General features: G+C 32.8%; 2 protein-coding genes across 5 annotated transcripts; both read left to right on the plus strand.

Moving 5' to 3' along the window:
- The first annotated feature begins 585 nt into the window (after window positions 1-585).
- LOC111794406 (V-type proton ATPase subunit a1-like) lies at window positions 586-9,612 on the plus strand. Of its 4 annotated transcripts, XM_023676390.1 has the most exons (19): window positions 586-636; window positions 728-1,026; window positions 1,699-1,743; window positions 2,162-2,284; window positions 2,716-2,823; window positions 3,010-3,120; window positions 3,190-3,363; window positions 3,803-3,940; window positions 4,271-4,378; window positions 4,487-4,594; window positions 4,741-4,889; window positions 5,817-5,970; window positions 6,837-6,997; window positions 7,118-7,324; window positions 7,423-7,606; window positions 7,686-7,769; window positions 7,927-8,120; window positions 8,267-8,326; window positions 8,907-9,612. In XM_023676390.1, exons 2-19 carry the CDS (start codon window positions 883-885, stop codon window positions 9,106-9,108), a joined length of 2,454 nt encoding a protein of 817 aa, XP_023532158.1. In that variant the 5' UTR covers window positions 586-636; window positions 728-882; the 3' UTR covers window positions 9,109-9,612. The 4 variants fall into 4 exon arrangements, with proteins under 4 accessions (XP_023532158.1, XP_023532157.1, XP_023532160.1 ...); XM_023676389.1 differs by lacking the exon at window positions 586-636 and having other exon boundaries at window positions 643-1,026; XM_023676392.1 differs by lacking the exons at window positions 586-636; window positions 728-1,026 and adding an exon at window positions 1,178-1,428 and having other exon boundaries at window positions 2,152-2,284.
- A 4,767-nt stretch (window positions 9,613-14,379) lies between these two features.
- On the plus strand, window positions 14,380-18,177 carry LOC111794466. The gene is made up of 8 exons (XM_023676499.1): window positions 14,380-14,568; window positions 15,097-15,351; window positions 15,542-15,618; window positions 15,757-15,891; window positions 16,471-16,525; window positions 16,661-16,748; window positions 17,542-17,640; window positions 17,753-18,177. Exons 1-8 carry the CDS (start codon window positions 14,507-14,509, stop codon window positions 17,885-17,887), a joined length of 906 nt encoding a protein of 301 aa, XP_023532267.1. The 5' UTR covers window positions 14,380-14,506; the 3' UTR covers window positions 17,888-18,177.
- Window positions 18,178-18,240: the final 63 nt, after the last annotated feature.

The raw sequence follows: 18,240 nt of genomic DNA on the forward strand, positions 1-18,240 counted from the left end.
AAAAAAAAAAAAAAAAAAAAAAAAAAAAAAAAAAAAAAAAAAAAAAAAAAAAAAAAAAAAAAAAAAAAAAAAAAAATCAAATTAAATATTTTAAAAGTTAACCCCAAATATCTATTAATTTTGTTAAAGATGAGAGGTTGAGAATAAAAAGATAAAAAAGCAATAATGGAATATGAAAATGCTATAAAGTTATATAAAGTTCACTTTAAAAATAAATAAAAAATAAAAAATTGAGCTCAGCTTACTCCTAGGACATATTAGAGCCTCAGATTTATAAAATGTGTCAGAGAGAAGTTTCTACACATTTACAAGTAATGCTTAAGATCTGTCATGTGAAGATTCAAAGTTTTTTTTTCAAAATCAAAATCACCACCAGCAGATATTATTTGTTTTAGCTGTTGCCATGAGTCTCACATTTATAGAACGTGTTATGTTAGGGAGATGTTTGTATATGGTTATAAGAAATGATTGTTTATTTATTATAAATAAAATAATGAGAAAAAGGTCGATTTAAAAAAAATAAAAAATAAAAAATAAAAAATAAAACAAGGAAACGAATTTATAGTTATGTATTGTATTCTATACGTCGCAGCTTAGACGGATCAATGAATGGAATTACATGGAAGCATTGCTTCGGTTGGCGACCATATTCGTTTACGATTTGATTTGACGTTAAGAAAGCGTTTATTTCAATTTACACAAATTTTTCTTCGTTTTGCAATGGCAGTTGCAAGCGGAAAACTGAAGAATTGACGCACCAGAAATCTCACTCTCCTTCCCCGCGCGGACCAAGGGACTGCGGAACCGAGCTTCAGATCTGAGAGAGAACAGATCTCAAACCGCCGGCGACGGTTTCTGTTTCGTTTCCGGGAAGAAACAATCATGGAAGACTTTTTAGACAATATACCGCCTATGGATCTGATGCGTTCTGAGAAGATGACTTTTGTTCAGCTTATCATCCCTGTCGAGTCCGCTCATCGAGCCATTTCTTACCTTGGCGAGCTTGGCATCCTTCAATTTAAAGATGTATGTTTCCAATTCGTCGTATTCTGCTGTTCTAATCTATAAATGACGTCATTTTGTTTGATATCCAATTTTGCTGTTCTAATCTGTAACTGACGTCATTTTGTTTCATATCAAATTTTGCTGTTCTAATCTATAACTGACGTCATTTTGTTTCATATCAAAATTTGCGTGGTGTTGCGTTTGTGTTTTCGAATTCTCTTCACTGCAATTGTTGAAAATTTTGCGTGGTCATCATGATTCAAGCCTGTTCATTATGTTTTATCATTGTTTCCGGGGAGGGATTACCGGTTTGCCGTTGAATTCTCAGTTCTTACTTGGTCAGATGATTATAAAACTCTAATGTCAGTTAGTAGGTTTGCTTGGTTGCTTCAGAGTTGATGCAAATCCAGTCAATGTGTGAGAGTATGTTCAATTTTATGCAATTTGTTTACTGGTTTCATGATTTCTGAATTGCACCACAAGTCACCAGTTGGCTGGATTTATGCCTTGACATATAGAATGCGTAATGGGGAGGTTTTGTGCATTTGACTATTTTAGAATCTAATGGATCAAGCGTCGGGGGCCAAATTGTAGTGCTTGATAATTACTGTTTGATGAAATGTTTTAGAGGTAACATGGAATATGCTGGGGACCGTACTTTAATTATGTTTCTTTTCTTTTCCTCCCTGGCAGTTAAACGAGGCCAAAAGTCCTTTCCAGAGAACCTTTGTTAACCAGGTAACTACTATACTTTGTGAAGAGCAACGTATGGCACATGAGTGTTTTCTATCGTTCATAACTGAATGTTGGCAGATTTGATAAGTTTTCTGCAACGTCCACTTCCAAACTTTACTGAGTACTGCTTTCTGTGCATGACTTATTTACAGATTTGATAGGTTCTTCGTGGATTCCATTGAACTTTCTTTTTAGTTAATGATTTTCCTTCTTGAATTCAACCCCCCTCCTATCAACTGTTGGAGAACAATCCCTATGTTGGAAGCCACCTATTAATGGTTTATAACATATTATTAATTTAGGTGCCACTCGAGTTATTTTAACCTTTTGATTTTCAACTTTCCTTTTTATGTTCAACATGTCTACGCGTGATTGCATCTCATAAATACTAGTTGTTTTATTGTTTGGGAGATTTTCACAGGTAAAGCGATGTGCAGAGATGTCAAGGAAGCTGAGATTTTTCAAAGATCAAATCAGTAAAGCTGGTGTACTGGCATCTACTCGACCAATCCTTCAAGAACACATTGAGCTAGAGGAGTTAGAGGTAGATTTCAAGCATTACCCTTTTCCTCTTCAATAAATGCTTTATTAGTTTGAGGTTACGTAAGGTGCCCATAGGTGTCTACTGCTTTACTGCAAAGCTGGATCAGCAATAAAATATTGATAGAGGACTCAAAATTCAATGAAAGTTTGTGCTCCTTCTGTAGACTTTGTTTATGGAAAATTATCTATAATGTTGGGGTTTTTCGTTGATTAGGCCTTTTCCTTGCCTCCTGAGTTGGTGAACTCCTCCCCTCTTTATTCTTTCATTCTTCTTAAGCGTTTTGATTCCACTTGTACATTGTTTGCAAACCCGTATCTCATTTCAAAGTATATAGCCTTACTGACACGAATAAATGGAAACGGTCTCTTTAGCTTGTTAGGACTGCTTTCTTTCAGCATTTAATTTCAATTTCCTTGTTTTATTATTGTCAGATACGACTAGCCGATCATGAGCATGAACTGATTGAAATGAATTCCAACAGTGAGAAACTTCGACAGTCATATAATGAACTCTTAGAATTCAAGATGGTATTGCAAAAGGTAAATTACTCGACATCTTTATCCTCCCCTTCATTTTTTTCATGAATATGAACTTGGTTTTGGTAATGAACTACTGTGATCTTATAATATTTTTATCCCTAGAACTTAAATTAGTTGAGACCAGCTATTGATCTTTTTCACTTTTTTTTTGGGCAGCTTTAATATTTTTTTATCTGGCAATTTCAGGCAAGTGTATTTCTGGTGTCCAGTAATAGCCATTCAGTCTCAGAAGAAAGGGAGTTGAATGAAAATGTTTTCATGAATGATAACTATGTTGATGATGGATTACCACTTGAGGTAGATTTGTCTTACTTCAATCAATGCAACTCCTATGCGAGGCAATCTGATACCTGCATTATTTTGTAGGAAATGAGACCTGGACCGTCCAGTCAATCTGGTTTGAGATTTATTTGTGGTATTATTTGTAAATCCAAAGTTCTTAGATTTGAAAGGATGCTGTTTCGTGCAACAAGGGGCAATATGCTTTTCAATCAGGCACCAGCAGATATACAGATCATGGATCCCATATCGACGGAAATGGTTTCTCCGTACTCTTGCCTTGTTTTGGTTTTAAGATTTAGGCATATTGTGCAACCCCTTTTTTCTTTTTATGCATGTTCCCATCTGCTTTATTGTGGCTAGTTATCATGAAATGATGTGTTTTGTTGAACTTTTGTTTCCTTAAGAATTGTTTATTAACCAGATGCCTCTTGCATCATTTACTCTGAAATGTCTTCTGTTTTGAGAATTCTCTGAAGGAATCAGGGAACAAAATTGCATGCAATAAGTTTCATCAGCATACTTTACAAAGAAAACTAGGTCCATACCAATGAGAAATTTGTTTTCCTAGTCTTCATGTGGAGAAAGTGAATTATTTGAAAACAAATGTTTCTAATTCCCAGCTCGTTTATCAACTATTTTTTGGAATAAATATTTTCACTTAGGAATTTTATTTATGCCTATGTGCTTATCATTGCAGGTTGAGAAAACAGTATTTGTAGTGTTTTTCTCTGGGGAGCAAGCCAGAAATAAAGTTCTGAAGATCTGTGAGGCTTTTGGAGCAAATTGCTATCCTGTTCCTGAAGATATAACCAAACAGAGGAAGATAACTAGAGAAGTGAGTTGCTTTTTTGAAAGGTTGTTGAGAAAAAATTGCATAGTTGATCTATATTTCGTCTTTCTTAATTTGGAGAAAAATATATGTTTCTGGTTCTAATAAAACAATAGCGAACTTCATTCTGCCGTCCCTTTATTTGAATAGGCAATGCATCAATGACAAACTATTTGAAAGGAATTAAATCTTGGCCTACTTTCAATGGCATTGGCTCTAAGTATTTGAAACACATTAATTAATATAACTTAATTCTGCAACTTTCTGCACATTTTTTTTATTTATTTCATCACAAAAGTATTGTTGACACCTCAATTTGTATGCTTTTGGCTGCAGGTTTCATCTCGCCTCATTGAACTTGAAGCCACTTTAGATGCTGGGATCCGTCACCGAAATGAGGCTCTTGCATCGATGGGGTTTCACTTGATTAAATGGATGAATATGGTAAGATGTAATAGAGTGACTTTTCTCCCTTGATTTGAAACTTCTTTCAATTTTGGAAGTCTGCATATTAATAAGCTTCTAATTAATGGGCCTCCCATTTTTTCTCAGGTAAGAAGGGAAAAGGCTGTATATGATACACTGAACATGTTGAATTTTGATGTCACTAAAAAATGTCTTGTTGGAGAAGGCTGGTGCCCAATCTTTGCAAAATCTCAGGTAGCTTGTTACACGAATACCTTAAAAAATATTTTGTGATATTGGTTAACCTAACTTTGCAGTTGAACATATTGTTTGTTGTCCTATTTCGTGGAACCTTTCTCTAGTTAACGGTACAAAAAAATTTATTCTTAATAATTTGGTAGATTCAAGAGGCACTTCAACGAGCAACATTTGATAGCAGTTCACAAGTGGGCATAATATTTCATGTGATGGATACGGTTGAATCCCCTCCTACATATTTTAGAACAAACCGTTTGACAAATGCTTTTCAGGAAATTGTTGATGCCTATGGGTAAGTTTCTTATCAAGATTTGAAATATTAAGGCTGTGTCTAATAATGATTTTGCTTTCACTTTTCTGTTTTTAAATATACACTTGTTTACTCTTGATGTCTTTCCCATCTTTTTTTCATCTTTCTTAAAAATACGCTTGAATTAGAAGCCAAATTTTGAAGACTTCTAAAAACAATACTTTTTATTTTTAAAATTTAGCATAGATTTTGGGAAGGTTTTCTTATAAAAAAGATCATTTGTTAACGTTCTTAAAATGTAGATAACAAAACAAAAAAATATAGAAGTGGGAGTAGTATTACAAGCAAAAACAAAATAGTTATAGAATGAAACCTAGATTAGTTTGTTTATAAGTTTAATAACTAATAAGCTTTTCGCGTTCTGCAAGCAAAGCAGAATGAATAAGTGAAATATATCAGCATTGACAGGTACTGTGGTTTGAATCTATGGAAATTACAACGAAAATATCCACATCTTCGGAAATCTTGGGAAAAGTCGGAAAGGATTGTGAACTGGAATAAAAAATACGACATTGAGGTAGGTTCTAGACCGTCGTTGAAATCCAAATTACAATACTATTTAGGATGACATCTAGTTAGAGGAGTGATTTGATGAGGCGTATTAGGAAATGGCCTCTGTGAGCAGTAAGTGCGATGATGTGCCAGTGTTTGTATCGGTGCAAGTATTAGGCTGTTGTATCGTTCTCCTTTATGGTCCTTGGTGCATCTACGTGGCTTGTAACTACTAAATTTGTGGTACATATTGTTTTTTGATAAATTATATACTTTGTCTTCAATGCCGACATATACTTACTAATTAGAATTGCAGTTTGTGGGCATGGTCTCACAGATACATTTCTCGTCATATCTATTATACATCTAGTTCTACTAATTGTAGTTTGAGTGTAACATTCTAATTTGCGATTGCAGTGTTGCTAGATATCAAGAAGCAAATCCTGCAGTTTACACTGTTATTACATTTCCGTTCCTATTCGCAGTGATGTTTGGGGATTGGGGTCATGGAATATGCTTGTTGCTTGGAGCTTTATTTCTTATAGCTCGTGAGAGTAAGCTCAATAATCAGGTAAACAATCTTTTTCTTCAAGTAAGCTCAATAATCAGGTAAACAATCTTTTTCTTCAAGTAAGCTCAATTCCTTTTATTATTATTATTTTTTTTTTTTTTTTGCAGAAAATGTTGACTGAAAATTGTGTTTCGTTTTTAAACACGATACTTTTTGAATTTCATTTTCTCTCTCATGGAAAGAAAATAGTTGCCTTTCGAACCCAACATTCTTAAAGAAAAGTTTTTTTCAAATAAAATTTCTTTGTCCTCATTGTTAGTTATTTCGGTGTAGATGAAAGAAATCCGTAGAATCAATTAACATACCCTGCCGATTATCTCTTGCTTATCTTGAAAAAAAAAAAAAGGAAAAGAGAACACCTGTGGAGCTGATGCTGTAACGAACACTCACCCGGGGAGTTCTTAAAGGGTGTGACCAACCTTCCTCCACTATTATCGCCAACCAAGATGAAGTGTTGCTTACATATCAGTTAAGAGAGCTGCATGCTTAAGAAAATCATTGCTTCTGATTCCAATCCAATAAAACTGTTGACGAAGTTGACAAAAAAGGTCTTTACTACCATGTCCTATCCACAAATGGATTTTTTCACCTTTGGTTGACACTCATCTTTGAGAGGAACATCTACAGAAACTAACCTTTTGGGATGACAACGGTTTGAATTTGACGATTACTTAATAATTATCTGAGAACTGTTTAACTGAAATAGGTACTTTTCTGGAACGTTATTAGTTTGCTTCAGCAATCTACCTGGTTCTTAATAGATATCAAATCATCTCCGGTCTCTGGACTACCTATTTTGTAATTAGGTATCCTATGTGTGGTCACTGGTCTCACATTACCTAATATACATAACTCATTGTTACCAGAAATTAGGAAGCTTTATGGAGATGCTATTTGGTGGACGCTATGTTCTTCTTTTGATGTCCCTCTTTTCAATTTATTGTGGGTTGATCTACAATGAGTTCTTCTCTGTTCCGTATCATATATTTGGTGCATCTGCTTACAAGTGTCGAGATAATTCATGCAGGTGATTCTTTGTTTCCTTGTATAATTTTTATGGTTAAGGAGGCAATCTAGTATCTGTTTATTCTGAAGGTTGTTAATTGTTTTTCACTTGTTGATTTTGAATTTTGTTGATTATTGGCAGTGATGCACACACTGTTGGGTTAGTTAAATACCGTGATGCCTACCCGTTTGGTGTTGACCCGAGTTGGCGTGGAAGTCGTTCAGAACTTCCTTTTCTGAACTCTCTTAAAATGAAGTTGTCTATCTTGTTGGGTATTGCCCAAATGAACTTAGGGATCATATTGAGTTATTTTAACGCACGTTTTATTGGAAGCTCAATTGATATCAGGTCTCTACTTTCTCCTTCAGTTCAACACGTTTGTCCTTCCTTCAAAATGAATTTCTGTCGCACTTTAAAAAGAAATTATCTGTATGCTATATTATCAGGTACCAGTTTGTACCACAAGTGATCTTTCTTAACAGCCTTTTTGGATATCTTTCTCTTCTCATTGTCATCAAGTGGTGCACTGGATCTCAAGCTGACCTCTACCATGTGATGATTTACATGTTTTTGAGCCCATTTGATGATCTTGGAGAGAACGAATTGTTTTGGGGCCAAAGACCACTTCAAGTATGATCTCTAGCTCTGGTTTCTGATGTTGCTGACAAGGTAAGCTTAATGTTAACCTTTGTAATGCTCACTATTGCAGGTTATCTTGTTGATATTGGCTATAGTTGCAGTGCCTTGGATGCTTTTTCCTAAGCCCTTTATCTTGAAAAAGATTCATACAGAGGTATGCTGGATCTTACAGCTTTTAGTACTCTCCTGTGGTATCTCAGACAGCCTTTTTGAATTGATTTAAAATGTCGTCTTCTGATTAGTTAAGCTGCTATTTGTTTCCTTTCGAGTTAGATTTTTCTGCTAGTTACTTACCTAATGATACATTCCAGAGATTTCAAGGTCGTACTTATGGGGTGCTTGGATCCTCTGAGGTAGATCTTGAGATGGAACCTAATTCGGCAAAGGAACACCAAGAGGATTTCAATTTTAGCGAGATCTTTGTTCACCAAATGATTCACTCCATAGAATTTGTCTTGGGTGCAGTTTCAAATACAGCATCATATCTTCGACTTTGGGCTTTAAGGTACTCCATGGTGTTGTCGCTATTTCTTGGGAACCTCCAGCCATCTCATAATTATACAACTATGTAGCTGAGTTTCAAAATTTTAGTTAAATTAAATATAATGTGAATAGATGATAGCTGAGCCTTATATTTGTTGTTTTGTACAGCTTGGCGCACTCAGAACTGTCAACAGTTTTCTATGAGAAAGTTCTTCTCCTAGCTTGGGGGTAAGTTTAAAATTTCCTTATTATAATTCTTCATAGTCACCACCTCAAACATGCATAATGAAGGAAATACAATGGTTCTTAAACTCGTAAAATACATGGCACATAGTTATCTCCTCTTGAGCACAAAGAGTAGAACAATATGACTAGAAAAGCATTCAAAACTTGATCGAAAAACCAACGTTTGTTCAAGAAGCTATAGAGTCAATTGCAAAAAGTACTAGTTTGAAAGTCTGGTTGGAATTGAGTTACTCTTGAATTTACATTATATGCAACCTAAGAACCTAGAGTACTAATAGGACTAGTTTGATAATGGTAGGGAGTCGACCCAGNTTTTTTTTTTTTTTTTTTTTTTTTTTTTTGGTAGTAGAAGGGTGTAAAAAAAACGAGCTCCAAAAGATCTTGTACAATTCCATTGCCAGCCAAGTGATCGAGTTTAGTTAAAATTTGCACCGATGTAAGTTGTGGAAAAGGAGAGCAAGAAAGAGTAGCAAAATGAAAGGGGGTTAGGGTGGGCAAAATTATTGTATTTATGGAATGTCTGTCATGTTGTGGTACTGATACTGTTCTGGCAATTCAATAGGTATGACAGCTTTGTCATCCGGATGATTGGTTTAGCTGTTTTCTCCTTTGCCACTGCTTTCATACTTCTTATGATGGAGACCCTTAGTGCCTTCCTTCATGCCTTGCGTCTTCATTGGGTTGAGTTTCAAAATAAATTCTACCATGGTGATGGCCACAAGTTCAAACCATTTTCCTTCGCCTCCAACGAGGATGAAGATTAAGCGACCCACTGCAGTTCTTCGTAAGAGCAAGAGCTAGGAGGCCGAGCGATGGACCTAAAAAAAACTAACATTATAGAAAGAAAAAGAAAAAAAAAAGACCATTTTGTTTGGCAGAGTATCAGTAATACTTTGATCTGACTGTTGCGATCCCCAATTTTGACTTAGAAACATGAAATCCTGGCTCATTCCTTGGATCTGCTCAACTGAAAAGCGTTCAGCTTGCAACCATGGCAATCATTCTTCGAGATATATATAGATTTTTTCCCTTTTTTTTTTCTTTTTCTCTCTTTCCTTTCATATTTTTATATCAAAAGTTAAGTCTTAGTTCAGTTGATGTAAAGAGGAGGAGGTGTGGGTATCTTCCATCATACATCTTGTAATTTGGGTTCTTGTGTAGGAATTTACATGAACATGAACGCACAAAAGCTTGTGTGAATTTTTTCAGGTACTTGTGCCTTTATATTTCTTTCTATTTCCATAATGTAATTGTTTATTGATCTCCCAGTTTCCACAAATGTTGTAAGATTTTATCATTTGCAGCCATCAATGTATCGATTTCAATAAGAAGATTAAACCATCGACCTTGGAATTGTGATTATTATATTCCACTTACTTCAAATTGACCTAATGTGGTTATGTTTATTATTCCAGCACATTTTAATTTCATATCGGAGAAAGGAGATTATCTATGATAAGTGAACGTAGTGATGTCCACGGGTGGGATTGGTTAGCCTTTATCGTCTCCGTGTCTGTTTCGTTTAGCTAATTAAGAGAAAATTCTTCAGATTTCTGGTTGAAATAGAATTTTTTACTCCACTCAAATTTATGGTTGAAATAGAGTTTTTTCATTTTCGTTTAGCTAATTAAGAGAAATAGAGTTTTTTCATCTCATTCAAGCCAGGTCTCCAACTTTCCAAGTTAAATAGACATCTCTAGGTGAATGGATTAAGTTTAGTATTAAATTTGTATAAAAAGAATGTGCGAACATACTATTTTAACCGATAAAATTTAATACCTCAATCTAAAAGGAGTATATATTTCACACGTCATTTTAGTTTAATTCATATAATATTCTCCTGTCATTGCAAAGCCATAACGTGGGATTGGGCAAGAAATTCGGAAAGGTTTTAGTATCCTTCTATGCCATTGTATGATTATTTGAAATATTATTTGATGAGACGTCACAATTTGATTAACAGTTTTTATACCATTAGTTAGATGCGATAGAAGAATTGTAAAACTATTTTGTTCTTGTATCGAGTGATTATTAGAGAATAAACATATTATTAAATCTATATCCAACAATTATTAAGAGACAGCTATATTGTGACAGAACTCATTGAATAATTTGTTTGTTATTAGATTAAAAAATTCAACTATTATTTTCTAACTTCATATTTACTCGTTACTAACTTCAACATACTTTTCCACTTAATATGAAATATGTAAAAAATTTACTAAATAATTTATTTTAAAAATCAAATAAAACTATTAAAATAAATTTGATTAACTCAACTCTCCAGTTAATTTTAATTAGAATTAGAGTTTACATTGAACCCAACAATCAAACCAATAGAACCAACCCAATTTAAATTATAAGAGCGGGGGTTAATTTTCTAAAACCAAATAAATTTGATTTAAATTTCGATTTCATTAGACAAAATCTTGAATTGACCCAAAACGAACCAAACATATTAAGAGATCTTGCATATTACGCTGGAATCTCTTATATTAATTTATTATTTTATTTTGGTTGGAATCTCTCATTATTAATTTATCATTTTATTTTGGTTGAGAAAAGCAAATATAATTTTTTATGATAAAAAAAAAAAAAAAAAACTCAATATTCCATATTATTTATATTATTATGAGTATTCATATATTTTATACTATTTTTAAATATATTATTTATAATAAAAATAAATTAAGAAACAACGCTTGTGTTATTATTATTATTCAAAAATTCATTCTTTATTTTTACCGTCAGTAAAAATAATTTTTATACGTACGAGTTTAAAATTANGATAAAAAAAAAAAAAAAAAAACTCAATATTCCATATTATTTATATTATTATGAGTATTCATATATTTTATACTATTTTTAAATATATTATTTATAATAAAAATAAATTAAGAAACAACGCTTGTGTTATTATTATTATTCAAAAATTCATTCTTTATTTTTACCGTCAGTAAAAATAATTTTTATACGTACGAGTTTAAAATTAAGTTTGACTTGGGATAACGACGTACAAGTCTTTCTTTAAAATTAAATTAAATTTATTGATGGAAGTCAAACGAACACCGTCCTTGCCGTCCACGTATTCATATTTCAACCCAATAATCAAGTCTCCATTTTAAAAGGTTCTAAAATGAAAATAAAATAGTGGACACAATTTTATATATATAAATAATATTTTTGTTTGGTGTTAATTTTTATTATTAGTTAATTTATTTATATTAAATTAAATTATTAAAATATTTTTAATTAATTAAATTTTAATTTATTTTTCATTCGTTAAAAGAAATATAGATATTTATTAAACCTCGTAAAATTAAGACATAATTAAGAACTTTTAATCGTTTAATCTCCTTTTTTTTCCTNTAGTTCAGTTGATGTAAAGAGGAGGAGGTGTGGGTATCTTCCATCATACATCTTGTAATTTGGGTTCTTGTGTAGGAATTTACATGAACATGAACGCACAAAAGCTTGTGTGAATTTTTTCAGGTACTTGTGCCTTTATATTTCTTTCTATTTCCATAATGTAATTGTTTATTGATCTCCCAGTTTCCACAAATGTTGTAAGATTTTATCATTTGCAGCCATCAATGTATCGATTTCAATAAGAAGATTAAACCATCGACCTTGGAATTGTGATTATTATATTCCACTTACTTCAAATTGACCTAATGTGGTTATGTTTATTATTCCAGCACATTTTAATTTCATATCGGAGAAAGGAGATTATCTATGATAAGTGAACGTAGTGATGTCCACGGGTGGGATTGGTTAGCCTTTATCGTCTCCGTGTCTGTTTCGTTTAGCTAATTAAGAGAAAATTCTTCAGATTTCTGGTTGAAATAGAATTTTTTACTCCACTCAAATTTATGGTTGAAATAGAGTTTTTTCATTTTCGTTTAGCTAATTAAGAGAAATAGAGTTTTTTCATCTCATTCAAGCCAGGTCTCCAACTTTCCAAGTTAAATAGACATCTCTAGGTGAATGGATTAAGTTTAGTATTAAATTTGTATAAAAAGAATGTGCGAACATACTATTTTAACCGATAAAATTTAATACCTCAATCTAAAAGGAGTATATATTTCACACGTCATTTTAGTTTAATTCATATAATATTCTCCTGTCATTGCAAAGCCATAACGTGGGATTGGGCAAGAAATTCGGAAAGGTTTTAGTATCCTTCTATGCCATTGTATGATTATTTGAAATATTATTTGATGAGACGTCACAATTTGATTAACAGTTTTTATACCATTAGTTAGATGCGATAGAAGAATTGTAAAACTATTTTGTTCTTGTATCGAGTGATTATTAGAGAATAAACATATTATTAAATCTATATCCAACAATTATTAAGAGACAGCTATATTGTGACAGAACTCATTGAATAATTTGTTTGTTATTAGATTAAAAAATTCAACTATTATTTTCTAACTTCATATTTACTCGTTACTAACTTCAACATACTTTTCCACTTAATATGAAATATGTAAAAAATTTACTAAATAATTTATTTTAAAAATCAAATAAAACTATTAAAATAAATTTGATTAACTCAACTCTCCAGTTAATTTTAATTAGAATTAGAGTTTACATTGAACCCAACAATCAAACCAATAGAACCAACCCAATTTAAATTATAAGAGCGGGGGTTAATTTTCTAAAACCAAATAAATTTGATTTAAATTTCGATTTCATTAGACAAAATCTTGAATTGACCCAAAACGAACCAAACATATTAAGAGATCTTGCATATTACGCTGGAATCTCTTATATTAATTTATTATTTTATTTTGGTTGGAATCTCTCATTATTAATTTATCATTTTATTTTGGTTGAGAAAAGCAAATATAATTTTTTATAAAAAAAAAAAAAAAAAAAACTCAATATTCCATATTATTTATATTATTATGAGTATTCATATATTTTATACTATTTTTAAATATATTATTTATAATAAAAATAAATTAAGAAACAACGCTTGTGTTATTATTATTATTCAAAAATTCATTCTTTATTTTTACCGTCAGTAAAAATAATTTTTATACGTACGAGTTTAAAATTAAGTTTGACTTGGGATAACGACGTACAAGTCTTTCTTTAAAATTAAATTAAATTTATTGATGGAAGTCAAACGAACACCGTCCTTGCCGTCCACGTATTCATATTTCAACCCAATAATCAAGTCTCCATTTTAAAAGGTTCTAAAATGAAAATAAAATAGTGGACACAATTTTATATATATAAATAATATTTTTGTTTGGTGTTAATTTTTATTATTAGTTAATTTATTTATATTAAATTAAATTATTAAAATATTTTTAATTAATTAAATTTTAATTTATTTTTCATTCGTTAAAAGAAATATAGATATTTATTAAACCTCGTAAAATTAAGACATAATTAAGAACTTTTAATCGTTTAATCTCCTTTTTTTTCCTATAAATACATTCCTCGAACCCAACCTCACTACACATTCTTTTGCTTCTTCTTCTTATTCATTATCTTACAAAATTATGAGAAATTCAACGCTGCCACAAAAAAGAGGCAATGTCGTCAAAGCTCAAATTTTCAAGAGCGTTTATAATTTGATGCTGTCTTTAATGAATTCCATGTCGAAATTAGCATATGGGAAGAAGCTCGTTTCATAAAGGAGTCAGTCTGTGAGCTAGATTCCAAACGCTCGTTCTTAATTATGTAATTTGTAGATGATGATGTTATTAATGGAATAAGTATAATGAGAATAAAATAAATTAAAATTATATATGAATCTGCCTCAAATTATATATATATATATATATTTATTTATTTTTTATCTAAGAAAATGACTAAAATGTCCTTATATTATTAATAGCGACCTGGCGGGTAATTTAATATAAAATTACATAAAATTTTATATTAAAATAGAACTTATTAATTTATAATAATGTTTAATGTAATTTAATATTAAGTAAAAATAAAATTATTTTAAAAAAACTTCACCCGACCCGCCTTATCTTCACCCGACCCGCCTCCCCCTTATCTTTTTCCCTCCAACTCTCTGTTTCATCTTCTCCACCTTCTTTCTAACCCCTCGTTCCCGGCTTAAACCCTCCACGTTCAGCAGAGGTCAACCGGAATTGGATCAGCCATATGGTTTGAAATTCTCCTGCGCCCAGCATGGTGGAACTTGTATCAATGGTGGTTTTGCCCACAAGACTGGATAATGTTATTGCTACCAGGTATATCCTTTGCCTTTGGTCACTAACCATTTGAATTCTGAAATGAAGAGGATAGCTTGTGCTTTGATTCTTCATTTCATACTGATTACTTGCTCTGTATTCTTGTAAGCGTAACATTTGCTTTAAAGTTTAAACGCCATCGTTGAATCTTTCTTTTGTAGTCTAAAATTAGGTTAGAACAGATGGCGGTTATATGCAATGTATGGACTATGTTAGAATTCACTATTGGAAATAGAAGCGAAGCTAATATGTTTGATGATAGGTTATGATAAATTTAATGGATAATTTATGCTCTTTTGACGAACTAGACATTAGGTAAGAGTGAATTATGATGCCAAAGAATTGTATTCTTGTTGTTTTGTTTTGTTTTCCTAAAGAAAGTAAAATGGATCAAAGAAAAGTGTGATTTGGGCTTCTTAAATTTTTCAAAAGTAAAGATCTATGCTCCATGATTTCTACATATTTCCAACAAACTAGACTTAACTTGGTATGCTTAATTTTTGTTCTTGCTCTGTCTCTGTGCTTCAGGCCTAATTTTCATTTCTCCTCCCACGTTTCTGGAATATGCCGTTTCCCATTCCCCACTAGTGCAATTGTTCCCTATGTAAAAGAATCCGTGCCACGCCTCTGCCCTCAAGCCTCGCTTCGCGCTTCTACTTCTTTCTCCAAAAATTCTGTTGGTAAAGAAAGCAGTTCTGTTTTAGTTTCTTCCATTGAACCAATACCAAAGATTGACAAGAGTGGGAGATTTTGTAGCCCCAGAGCTGCTAGAGAGCTTGCTTTGTAAGATCCACAACTTCCTTCTCACTTACTATTTCCTTTATATATATATATATATATTTATTTATTTATGGATATCTCTTCTGTCTGCCTATTCAGAAAGTTGGTCTAATCACTAGGAATACGCTCCAAGAATTTGTTTAATTTGAAGACTTGTAATCAATTCTAATCCTGCTAGATTATTCAATCACAGGTCAATTATTTATGCATCTTGTTTAGAAGGCTCTGATCCAGTTCGACTCTTTGAGAAGCGGTTGAATGCTCGTCTAGGTAATCTTTGGTCGAGATGTGGTGCTCTGCTGCTCCATATACAATTTGATGCTTTTTTATTGTTCTTGAGAAATAGAAGTCACGTCTTTAACTCAAAAATGACACCAACTTCTTACTTTATCCATTCATACAATTCAGAACCGGGATATGAATTTGACAAGACATCATTGATGGAATACAATCATATGAGCTTTGGTGGGCCGCCAGTTACTGTGGAAACAGCTGAAGAAGCAGATGAGCTTCTACGTAAGGATGAAAAGGATTCTGCAATCGGTAAATAGTTTTGTGGCTTTTGTATGTATATTATTTGTCCTTATTTCACTCATTACTTTGTTCTAAAAGCACAATTGGGCATATTATATGCTTCTCTGCTTTCAATTAGAGATGCCTTTTCTTCAAAACATGTACGAAAAGAATTTGAGGGAAAAATCCATCTTCTTCAATTCAAAGTGATATCATGACTCGTGAGATCTGTTGGTATCGTTTTCTTTTAGATGGAGTTTGTAAACAAGCAGTAGAGAACAAAAACTTTTTGACAAACATCTTGAACGCTAACTCTTGGAGACTAACCTAGATTTGGTTCTAAAATCAATAACACATTGCTTGAACTCTTCAAGAAATATGCAAGCGAAAGTTTTACTTCTATTTGTATATCGATCTGGCGATGTTTATCTCTTTATGCACCACATAAATTGTTGTGGCATATCGTAATTACTAACAAACTACTGTCTATAGCTTCTCCTTCTATATGTTTTCATTACAGTTGTAAATACAGTCCTGTCGAACCTCAAAGTCCCATTTCATTGCTTTTAGTGATAGCTAAGTTCTGTTTCCTGCATGACTGTATCTCAGAGGCAGAAGTCCTTGCGGCCCCTCCAAAGGTTGTCTACAGCAAACTGATCTTACGGTAAATGTGGTTTCTATTTCCCTGCTTTTGGCAGAGGATGATCTGATGAAAATTGAGTATGAATTTCATGTATTTTATCAATGTTATTATTTATTGGGTGATATAAGGTCAGTCGTCGTCTTCATGGTTTTTCAGGTTTACACGAAAACTTTTGGTTGCAGTTGTGGACAGATGGGACAGTCACGTGCTTAAAATTGATAAAGTCATTCCTTCAACTTGGAAGGTTCCTAAAGAGCTTTATGCTACTTTTGTTTTCTGATTTTTCTCCTCTTCTAGTTGGGACTATAAGTTGAACCATTTGCTGTGGAGCTATAATACTCTTGGTCAAAAAGGACCATATAAATAATAATACTTAAAAGGGAATGAGTTCAAAGTCATGGTAGCTACCTACCTAAAATTCATATCTCATGAGTTATTTGGTAACCAGACGTAGTATAGCTTGTGAGAATAATTAAGGTGTCTTGGATTAGATAGTTGTCTTGTGAGAATAATTAAGGTGTGTGCAAGCTAGTCTGAACACTCACGAATATATATTTATATATTATATACACAAAATTCCTCCCATATTGATCTTTGCCTCTTAGTCATAGCATATGCATGCTTTTTGCACGACTTATAGAAATTTGAAAATCTGTATATGATGATGGAAAGGGTGGAACCACAAATCTAACTGCAACATATTTCAATGATGGGTATTGTTGCATCTCTCACGTGAGTGTTGGAAACCCTGAGCTTTGATGGTCAACGATTTGAGCTTAGTGGTAAATGTCTTAGGACTCGGCAAATAGTTAATGGTTTCAAAATGTATTGGATCACCATTCCAGAATATTATATCTTGCGGGTTCTTGACAACAGCCTTTATGTTCTTATGATCCAGACATTGGTGTTGCATGAGTAGGCCAAGATCATGAGCTTGGACTTGCACTTCTTGAATTTAAATTGCGGATTTTAAAATCTTTCTTTAAAATTTATAATGCTGACGTAGATTATACATCTCATGCCTTCATATATTTCAGGACAAGCCAGCAGGACGGATTCTGGAACTTTCTATTCTTCACCTGGCTATGTCTGAAATAACGGTGGTTGGAACAAGGCATCAGATTGTGATTAACGAGGTAAATACATCTAAAGCTTCTTACTACAAGATCACAGTTATCCTCTCTTGTATCTGTTGATAGATGTCTGCATCAATCCCGTTTTTTAAAATTTTCCTGGCGATTGATGAAGGCCGTCGATCTTGCAAAACGATTCTGCGACGGAGCAGCACCTCGAATTATTAACGGGTGCCTTAGGACCTTTGTGAAGGACATCCAAGAAACTGATTCTACTCATGCTCGTGTGAAGGAAGTAGTCAGTACATGACTCTAAACTCTTGGGGTGGCTCAGGACCTTTATAAGATATCAAAAATTTTGACTCAACTCGTGCTCTAGAGAAGCAAGAAGTGACTCTGAAAGTGGTGAGTCGTTAAGATGCTGTTGGCCGGATGGATAAGGAATTAGAGGGCACTTCCCTTCCATGGAAATGGAGTACTACGGAGTTTTAGATGTGTAATTCTTCTAGGGAGATAGTTCCTACAAAAGACTTCGGTTAAGTGTATCAACTTTACCTCCTAAGTTTTAATTTTATCAAATGAAAATCTGGACTTAGAACATGTATTGTAATCTTTACCTCAGGGTTAAGGTCGATTCCCTGATAAGGAATTTGTTAGATTTTG

This window comes from Cucurbita pepo, chromosome LG05 (assembly GCF_002806865.2).
Source record: "Cucurbita pepo subsp. pepo cultivar mu-cu-16 chromosome LG05, ASM280686v2, whole genome shotgun sequence".
NCBI lineage: Eukaryota > Viridiplantae > Streptophyta > Magnoliopsida > Cucurbitales > Cucurbitaceae > Cucurbita > Cucurbita pepo.

Bases quoted from the DNA above. Each gene is read 5' to 3' on its own strand.
- LOC111794466 (XM_023676499.1), top strand. From the start codon at position 14,507: ATGGTGGAACTTGTATCAATGGTGGTTTTGCCCACAAGACTGGATAAT. The intron at 16,526-16,660 runs GTAAATGTGGTT...ATGGTTTTTCAG, and splicing joins TACAGCAAACTGATCTTACG to GTTTACACGAAAACTTTTGG. The intron at 16,749-17,541 runs GTTCCTAAAGAG...CATATATTTCAG, and splicing joins TCATTCCTTCAACTTGGAAG to GACAAGCCAGCAGGACGGAT.
- LOC111794406 (XM_023676390.1), top strand. From the start codon at position 883: ATGGAAGACTTTTTAGACAATATACCGCCTATGGATCTGATGCGTTCT. The intron at 5,971-6,836 runs GTAAACAATCTT...CATTGTTACCAG, and splicing joins AGAGTAAGCTCAATAATCAG to AAATTAGGAAGCTTTATGGA. The intron at 8,327-8,906 runs GTAAGTTTAAAA...GCAATTCAATAG, and splicing joins GTTCTTCTCCTAGCTTGGGG to GTATGACAGCTTTGTCATCC.